Source organism: Nannobrachium achirus (assembly GCF_963921795.1).
Source record: "Nannobrachium achirus genome assembly, chromosome: 9".
NCBI lineage: Eukaryota > Metazoa > Chordata > Actinopteri > Myctophiformes > Myctophidae > Nannobrachium > Nannobrachium achirus.
Window position 1 is genome coordinate 12,263,479 of NC_137818.1, and position 10,013 is coordinate 12,273,491.

The 10,013-nt window shown below is 41.4% G+C and overlaps 1 protein-coding gene across 1 annotated transcript; it reads left to right on the forward strand.

Annotated features, from left to right (window-relative positions):
• Positions 1-427: 427 nt before the first annotated feature.
• On the forward strand, positions 428-10,013 carry LOC308290637 (uncharacterized protein; the record flags this gene model as incomplete). The annotated part of the gene is made up of 5 exons (XM_080732547.1): positions 428-535; positions 1,286-1,408; positions 3,429-3,545; positions 4,058-4,251; positions 9,906-10,013. Exons 1-5 carry the CDS (start codon positions 448-450, stop codon positions 10,011-10,013), a joined length of 630 nt encoding a protein of 209 aa, XP_080588673.1. The 5' UTR covers positions 428-447.

Here is a 10,013-nt window from a genome sequence, read left to right on the forward strand (position 1 = left end):
GACAGTTATTATTGTTTCTTTACTTTAGCACCCCCCCCCCCCCCCCCCCCCCATCTAGCATGCATGCAGGTCAGGATATTGAAGGACATTGAATGAAAGAAACGTATTTCTGCAAGAAATGTATGTGGTGCTAAGGATAATGAGAACGAACTAAACCAGAGTTTGGTTTGTTTAAAGGTTGATATAAAAAAGTATACTCTTGAAGCTACCATGGCAGGTGGAGGAAGCCCCAGATGTCTTCTAGTTCACATCTGAGGGTGTATAAGGCTCAATCTGAATGTCTATCTGCCTATGTAAGGTTACTTACCGGTATATGATAGTCTATTCAACAGGAGCGGTGACTGTTGTCTATTAAATAGAATTGTTAGTCTGATTCGAACGACAACAACTTGGGAATTAAATGGTAGAGTATTAATCTACCATTACATTCCTATCCAGACTTCATTCATGTGCAACCTCTTCCAGAGAGAGATGGAGACACAAAACAAACTACTGGACATTGATTTTGATATGGACATCCATCGTTACACTGCAGGTTGGTAAACACATGCTTACACCACGTTCAACACGAGGTGTGTGTGTGTGTGTGTGTGTGTGTGTGTGTGTGTGTGTGTGTGTGTGTGTGTGCGCGCGACTGTGCGTGCGTATGTGCGTGTTAAGCTAAGCAGGGAGTGGGAAGCTTTACTTATTGTTTTGAATATTCAGAATCAATATACAGCCTATTGTACATGACACTAGAGTTCTCGACGGGCCTGAAAATTAAGGCCCGGCCCTAACTGGGCCCTAACTGGGCAGGCCCAAGGCCCTACTAGTTAGCATACATTTTAGGCCCTACCCAGCCCGAAAACATCGGGTCGGGTCGGGTATAGTCGGGTCTATAACAGAGTAATAGTAATAAAATAATAAAAAAGAAAAATATTTTTCATTGAGCCCGAGGCCCTACCCGGCCCTACTAATTAGCATACATTTTAGGCCCGTACCCTACCCTAAATGTCGGTCGGGTTCGGGTATGGTCGGTTTCGGGCAGAATTTGAGATCTCTACATGACACTAAAAACCAGACATCAATATCAATGGCCAGCAAAGTCACATTACTAACATTTTTGTACTTTGTAGATGGAACTGTAGTGTCTTCTAGGACCCTTGTCATACAAATGGGACAATATTAAAAACCCTGATAAACAAAAAAATAAATAAGAGAATAATCTCATCCAATGAGAGAAAAAAAAACATTTTGAGTTGCTGTGCTGATGCTAACTCTTCTGTCCTCCTGTCTGTGTGTAAAGAGGAGAGGAGCTCCAGTCTGGTCCAGGAGGAACCACAACCTCCACACATTAAACAGGAAGAGGAGACTGATGTGGCAACATGGACATTACTACAGGGGAAGACCGGGTGCAACACTCTGTCAGGTAAAACAAATAAAAAGAGGATCTAACAAAACAAACTATTTTCCACCTGGCACAACGTGGCCACGTTCGTTCATGTTACATTGTCAACTGCTCTGAATAAACCATAAATCAACATCATCCATTAAAACAACTACATAATGACGTCAGACAGTTTGTTTTAGTTGACGAACAATGCAACAGACTCAAGGGTTGACACCAAGGTCTCAGAGGCACCCCCCACAGTCCACACACACACACACATACCCGAGAGAAAAGAAAAGAATCATAGACCTGGTTGCTTGTGTCTCTCTCATAAACAAAATCTGGCAACGCCGGGCAGCAGACGATCAGAGTCGGACATGGCATGTGTTTACCTTAGCACAAAACGCACAAAACAAGCAGGCTGCAGTGGACATACATGCAGCTCATGTTTAAAAGTGTTTAAAAGTACTGTTGATAGCATGAAAAATAGACGCTTCACGGACATGTTTCACCGTTTTAGCGCTCCATCAGCAGCCTTTGCTATAGATTTCGGCACTTTTGCGGAAATAGTTCTGTCTTCTTTCACTTTTCCCCCACCAGGCCATGCTTTAGCATAATGTGAGTTTGTACGCCCCAACCCATCCTTGTCCAATACCACGTTACAAGCTCTGCTTCTCACCCACCCTTTTATATGACAGCTTTTTCCCAGAGAAATAATCCATCATTTCAGCAGCTTCAAAATCTCTCCTAAATCTGGTCAACAAGGCCTGCAGTAGGCTATGCACTGGAGAAGGGAAAGTTAGCAGAGTCTTTGACCAATCTGGGAACTAAATGCTATGCTTACCAATAGAGTTGTCTTTACTCTACAGGAAATGAATACAAAAAATGTATCTGCTTTAAGTAGCTGGCGAGGGCCAAACTATTTTATTTTTTTCTTTCTTCATAATTCTGAATATGAATCCATTACATGTTTTGCAAGAAAAACATTCCTTGGGCTAAAAATGCCCCCAACAAAACTATGAAAAATTATGACTCATCACTAAACCATAGTTTAGTGGCCTCGGATATGTATCTGCCCTGTGAAGCTCATTTATTGGCCACAAACATTTTCATGCCAAAGACCTCCAATATTTACAAGCGACTTCGGCACTATGCACTTTTATAGAGCTGAAATAAATTTCGGGTAGGGGAGCCATCCCGAACCGAATTAAATGTGTCTCCTTAGTGGAGTATGCATCGGTCCTAGACTGTTTATAAACTTTAAGAAGATAAATATCATTGAATATTAACAACGATATTGTGATATCAAATGTATGGTATCTCTTTGTCTCTCCAGCTCTAAAATACAAAATACGTTTTCAGGTAGGTGACAACCTTTTATCCAATCAGGAGAGAGTACCCATTTATCAGCTTCATTTTATAGTGTTCCTGTTCCAATGTTGTCTGCCAATTTCACTTGTGACTTGAGTTCTTTATCCTGATTGGATAAAATTGGTATCCTGACCTGAAAGTGCATTTCCTGTTTAATGAAAGTCTGGAGAGACATGGAGACTCCTGTTACTGAACAAACACGATGTAGCAATGAGCATTGACCAAATTCACGTTACGCAACTTCCTGGCGCTGACGTCACGGTAGAAGGGGAAAAACTACTAATATCCCATAGAGTTAACACAGAAATCGCAAATTTAATGCAATTTCCGAATAGTAATGTATACATTACAGCTAGCATGATCAAGAACACAGGATAGTAAAAGGCACAAAGCGGTATAATTTGCTTTACCGTTCGAAATAATGATTTGTTGGTTTTAAGTCCAGCTATTTCTATGTTATTTTACCCTCCAAAGCTGACGTCAGCACCAGGAAGTTGCTGAGAAATTCGCTGAGTGCGCATGCGTGGGCGGGCTGTGAATAGGGAATAGAATAAGGACTTTAAATATAAGGCAATAGTCAGAATATAGAGCTATTTACCACTCAGTGTTTACTCTACCTTTAAAATCCTTATTCATGTCAAATCAAAGTCCTTATATTTAAAGTCCTTATTCTATTCCTTCATTCCAGACCAGTGTGCAGAGTCCAGTCTGAAAGTGACGATGAGTTCTCCAGCCAGGACTGTTTCTATTAAACAGGAACCTGAAGACCACATTAAACAGGAACCTGAAGACCACATGGATCTCAGTAAGTTTCAACCTCTTTACAATGTACTATTTAGACATTTAGCAGACCCTAAAATTAACCCTTTATCCAGAGCAACTTAATAGTAATAGTTGGGTACGATGTGCACTTCAGTAGGATTTTTGTTCGAAAAAAAAAAAATAAAAAAATAGCACAATAGAGATAAACACAGTCTGGTGGGTTCCAGGTGAGGAAAGACCCCAACCAAAAGTCAGAAAGGTTATTCTGGCTGCTTTAAAAGTGTAATAAATGAACTCTGAGTGTTTTAAACACTACAAAACAACGCTAATATTATGAAAATTGGACATCAACTGGCTTGCGTACTGTTCTGGGAGCTCCCACAATAATTGATGACCCCAGATGTGCATACTTTATTTTCCTTTGTTGAGGAATTTCAACCTGGACACTGAAGTGAATGTGTGTTGCACTAGCCTTTCATTAAGCAGAGGAAACACTGCATGAACAAAATGTAAAGTCAAAACCTTTACCGGTCTCTCACTGTACATTTTTCCTAGATGGCCTACACCTTCCTGGGTGTAAAGAACAGGAGGCGGTTTTTCAAAGACCAGAAGAGGTTGATAGGCCAATGCTGACATTACTAGCAGTGAAAAGTGAAGGTGATGATGGTGAAAACACAGAGCCTGTAGCCAGCATCTCAACTGAACACATTAAAACACAAGCTGATGTAGAGGACCGTGGAACATCACAGGCAACTAGTGATGACCAGCTCCTCTCTTCACACTGTTCTGAATCTGACATCACCGAAGACAGTGATGAGTGGGAGCCCAGTGTAGATCAGTCACCTTTAAACACACTGAAGGCACACAAGACACAACATGTGGAAGGACAGAGATTGTCTTTGAGCAACAAGATGTCCCACTACCCGAAATCATCTAAAGAAACTCACTCCATGCAGAGTCACACAGGGAAGAAAAGTTTTAGTTGTACTGTCTGTGAGAAACTCTTTAACCGTGAGTATATGCTGAAGATGCACATGAGGACTCATCCACGGGAGAAGCTCTTTGTTTGTGAAATTTGTAAAAAGGGCTTTTGTGAGAAAGCTAATTTAAAAAGACACATGAAGACTCATACAGGGGAAAGGGCATTCACGTGTACAATTTGTAACAAAGGCTTTCGAGACAACTGTAATCTAAAAAGACACATGACGGCCCATGCAGAGGAAAGGCCATTAACTTGTACAGTTTGTGACAAAGGCTTTCGTGACAACGGTGATCTAAAAAGACACATGACGACTCATACAGGGGAAAGGCCGTTCACTTGTAAAATTTGTGACAAAGGCTTTCGAGACAACTGTAATCTAAAAAGACACATGACGGCCCATACAGAGGAAAAGCCATTAACTTGTACAGTTTGTGACAAAGGCTTCCGTGACAACGACCATCTAGAAAGACATATGAAGACTCATACAGGGGAAAAGCCATTCATTTGTACAGTTTGTGACCAAAGCTTTAGTGACAAGGGTAATCTAAAAAGACACATGATGACCCATTCAGAGGAAAAGCCATTCACTTGTAAAGTTTGTGACAAAGGCTTTGGTCACTTGCGTTGTCTAAAACGCCACATTGCGACCCATTCAGGAGAAAAGACGTTCACTTGTTCAATTTGTAACAAAGGCTTTCGTGACAACGCTAATCTAAAAAGACACACGATGACACATACAGAGGAAAAGCCATTCACTTGTACAGTTTGTGACAAATGCTTTCGTGACAACGATCATTTAAAAAGACACATGATGAGTCATCCAGGGGAAAAGCCTTTTACTTGCTAAGTTTGTACTAAAGGCTTTAGTCACTCGAATCATCTAAAACAGGGGTCTTCAACGTTTTCAGGCCAAGGACCCCTTAATCCAGAGAGAGATGAAGCAGGGACCCCCACTTATGCTGCGGTTTGTGACATGCCTTGGTCCAAATGCACATATATTCTTACGAAAATGTAAACAAAAAATCTGTTGACAAATGAAATCTCACACATTTTGTATTAAAACTATGATAATTATTATGAGATCCTGACCATCTGTGAGTGACTTGTTGGCTGTAATTATGGATCATGTGATACTTGATCGTATAGATAATAAAAGGCTTTATAATGTTATTGGCCAGGCTTTTTCCCCCTCACCCTTTCAGCGTTTCAAGGTTTCAAGTACTTAATTATTTGTTGTTTGATGGCACTTTGTAATGTGAAAGTCCGGAATTTAAAATGTACTTGAGTAAAAGCATGAAAGTGAAAAGTGTTACCATCAAAATGTACTTAAAATACCAAAAGTAAAAGTACAAAATGGAAACCCAAAACGGGCCTGCTCGCTCTCTTTCTCTCTCCCTCTCTCACGCACACACACACACACAAACACACTCACACACACACTAGAATCTTGTAGTTTAAAATCGTGTAGTATGTGCATGTTCAGATTATCTGGTAAGATAATTGTATTAATTGATTTCTTACTTCGGGGTGATGAGAACCTGAAGGAATCATCCTGTCTTACTACAACATGCTTATAATGTGCAAACCCACACCATGGTTTTCTAAGAGATCTCTCTAGGTCTCTCTCTCTCTAGGTCGTCCTCAGACGAGCCTTCCATCATCGCTTCCAGTCATCCCGGTTAAGAGATGGTTTGATTAATTCAGTCCACATATCTGTGGACATCGGCGTAGATTCCAGGAAGGATCTGATCACCACCACATTCCGCCCTCCCCCAGCTCCCCACGCCTGTGATGTAGTGAACTCTGTCTTCTTTGCACATCAGGGGACCTCCTGAATCACCCTGTAATTACAAAGAAACAGTATGGAAAGGCTCTATGCACAACAGCCATTATTGGAAAGACATTGGGCTTCTTCCTTACTTTCTTCATAGGTGTTACCAATGATACTAATTAAGGCTCTGTTCCATTCTGTTCAAACAGAGCCAACATTGTGCATGTTGGCTCACTGGAAATACTTTGTTGCACCAGTGGGTCACAGATTGGGATTGAGAGAATCTCATGGTTCTTTGAGGGGATTCCCTCAAAGATCCCTCTTAGGATAATTATGTAACTCTGAGGGTGTTATGTTCTTATTATAACTCTATGACATGGAACCAAATGGGCTGTGTTTGCCTGCATCCTAATACACTGCATTGGCACTGCCCTCGCAATTAAAATTGATTCACCAGGAAACTAGTCAATTCTACGGTGCATCCTATTTTACTGCACATTGCTAATTTGTTATCACTCAATATAAGCAGTCAGATATACCGAACAACATATTTTATTGCTTTGTAATTAATCACTCTCCTGTCTCTGTGACAAATGTTTAGACATTAAATAAAATATATAAATGGTACAGCTGCATCTATGCAGAATCGTGCACGGACGAATCGCGATGCATTTCTTAAATGATTATTTTTTATACCACTGCTATTCACACATTCGCCGCCATTGACTGAGATCTACACCATTTCCTTCCCAGGGGTTCACTGCCAATGACGGCCAATTATTATTATTATTATTTTTCTTTTTCGGGTGAGGAAAAGATCGCTGGACGTTGCAGACAGCGTGTATTTACATCGTGGTCACATGGTGCGTTCTGCCAATTAGGATGGAATATGACTTGATCTTGATCTCATGACTATAGAGATACTGTGTAGTGATTTGTATGATTCTTGGATAAAATCTCAAGGAATAATAGGAGAAATGTGTTTTACATAAGTCGGCCTCCTGGTGGCGCTATAAAAGGCAGATATGAAAAATGCAGGGCAAAGGTTTTTCCTTGGCCTCTAGGGAGTGCACATACAAAGTTGTACACTGATCAGTGGAGTTATAGGTAAAAACACGAATCGGCCTGTTATAGCGCCACCATGAGGCTGATTTTAAAATATTTAAGTGGCATTTATTCCTCTGCCTATTGGGAATGTGCATGCACAATTTCACCAAAATCGCATACTGCGTTCATGATTTCAGGCATTTGATTCAAAACTGACCAATCCTGCTAACTTTGGAAGCCAGTTTTAGCCAATCAGGATGGAATATGGAAAATCGGACAGATCCATGTCGATCACATGACTGTAGAGACACTGTCTACCGATTTGCGTAATTTTTGGACAAAATCTGTAGGAGTACTGGTAATAGTTAGTTTTGCAAAAAACGGCCTCCTGGTGGCGCTAGAACAGGCCCATATGAAAAATGTGGGGCAGAGGTTCTGAATTGGTATCCAGGGAGTGTGTGTGCACAGTTTGGCAGCGACCGGGCCAACGGCGCCGGAGATTAGCTGGTGACGGACGGACGGACGGACGGACGGACGGACGGACGGACAGAGACGAAAACATACTCTCCCCCATGCCTTCGGCTGGTGGAGACAAAAACAGATTAATAGACAGACAGACAGACAAAAAAATGAACTTTAGCTTCTGAGCTGTTTGTGATTGCAGGTAGATTGCAGGGTTTGCAATGGTTAGCTGTACAATTCCATTGATATGAAATAAAGCCACACATGTTAATTTGGCAGGCTTAATTCAGTGAATTTCTGATCAATACTGATCAAAACTTCATGCTAAATAATTTCCCAAGTGGAATGTGTATGAGACTGCAATATGGGTAATGCTGAGTGATTATTGAAAGCTTAACATGCTGTTCTGTTGCCAGTGTAACTGGGCTGGACAAAGTCAGAATGGCAGAGGGGGATTGTGGTGTGTGAAATTGCTAAGGATATTGTTGAAGTGTAATGTTAAGTTGTAAGAGAATAATTATGTGTGTAGTTCATGGAGTTTTAATATATTTTATGAGAGTTAATGTTACATATATGTAATGTATTTCTATATTGGTTGATCTTCCCCATGACATGGTGAAGTCCAGACTAATTGCTCCAGCTGAGTATAAAATGCTGCCAGCAACAAACACATCCATTTGGTGGTAGGATGAAGCTAGGCACCACCATGTCCACCCGTGCTGGATAGCCTATTTTTTGTTTTGTTTATTTTTTGTCTGTGAATGAAGCATTTCTTTGGTTGCACTTTACAAGTGCCTGTGTTCTGCTTCCAGCTGCTAAATGGTTCATTCTCACAATGACCTTATTATCCAGCAATATGAAAACATATAGTGCACCACCTTTGTACAAAAGGGTCAAGCTGTGGAAGTCCATACTAGACATCAACCTTCCCCCGGCCTAATGCAATGACTTGGCTCCGCCCCGGCCTTCACCTGATCTGCTCATTCACCACACCTGCACCCACTCAGCCTTAATTGGTGACTGCCTATATAAACTGCCTGTGCCTTCACGCTTAGTCCAGTAGCAGACATGAGAACAGGAGTGTGTAGGAAAACCATGAAACATAATACTTCAGAAGATGTAAAGTTGTAAATATAATTGCATAATTTGCATTGATTAAAGTTCACTTACTACCAGTGTGAAGTGAAGTGGTCGTCTTTACCCACTGTCCCCATTATTATATCCCATGCAAGGGCATTGATCTGCAATTGATAATGTAATTTGTGAACATGGTGTGATCCTTACCACGACTTTTAAAAGCAAACATTAAGGCCCTTTCCAACTTAGCGCGATAACGATACAAAATATTGTTTTCAATTGAAGTGGATTGCAGCGCCATACCATAACGATAAAGCTGTCACAATTCATGTGAACACCGACATATAGTTATCGCGCCCAGTGGTAAAGGGCCTTTATACTTACCTTTTTTTTACCCTCCTGCACTATTCTGTATAGTGACGGTTAACTCTTGCTCAGGATCTTATATTCTGTATTGGCACGTACCGTTAAGTCTTTCCCTTCTTCTTCTTCGTCTCCGTCTTTTTCTTCTCTTCCTCCTGCTCTATCCCCTCCGCTGCTCCATCTTCCTGCACCTGCCTGTCCTGCTGTTCCATCTCCTCCATCCATCTGCCCTGCTGTCACAAATGGCAGTGGTAACTATTAGGTAAAGATTCAAACATGTATTAGATTGGGCTGGACTGAATTTTGGATTGTAATACAGAACTTGATTTTGGCTTTTACAAGGCTTTCATGACAAATCGGAATTTCTTACCACTTGTGGATATGCATGCTCCAACACATGGAAGTATTTTTACCACCCTGCACTTTGAATCCCATACCAGGTTCATCTCCCGGCAGGACATGGGTTGCCCTTTTGGCTCTTTTGGCCACCCATGCCAGGTATGCGTTCATAATCTACACACAATATATATATATATATATATATATATACAATTAAAAATCACTTTGGCTTTAGTCAAGCCATGACTAATAGTACCGTCTTTGTGCCTTACAAGTCTATCTCCGACACTAAGAGTGGACGTGGATGCGTCCGGGCTCTGACGGTCCCGAAAACGTGTGATGTGTGTTCATTCCTGAGTCAGGCCCTGGTGATGGTGGGTGGTGGAGGACAGGAGGAGGCCCAGGGTCCAGGCCAGGAAGAGGGCTGGAGGGACTGGGTGACAGTTGAGGAGGGTGGAAGGAGGAAATAA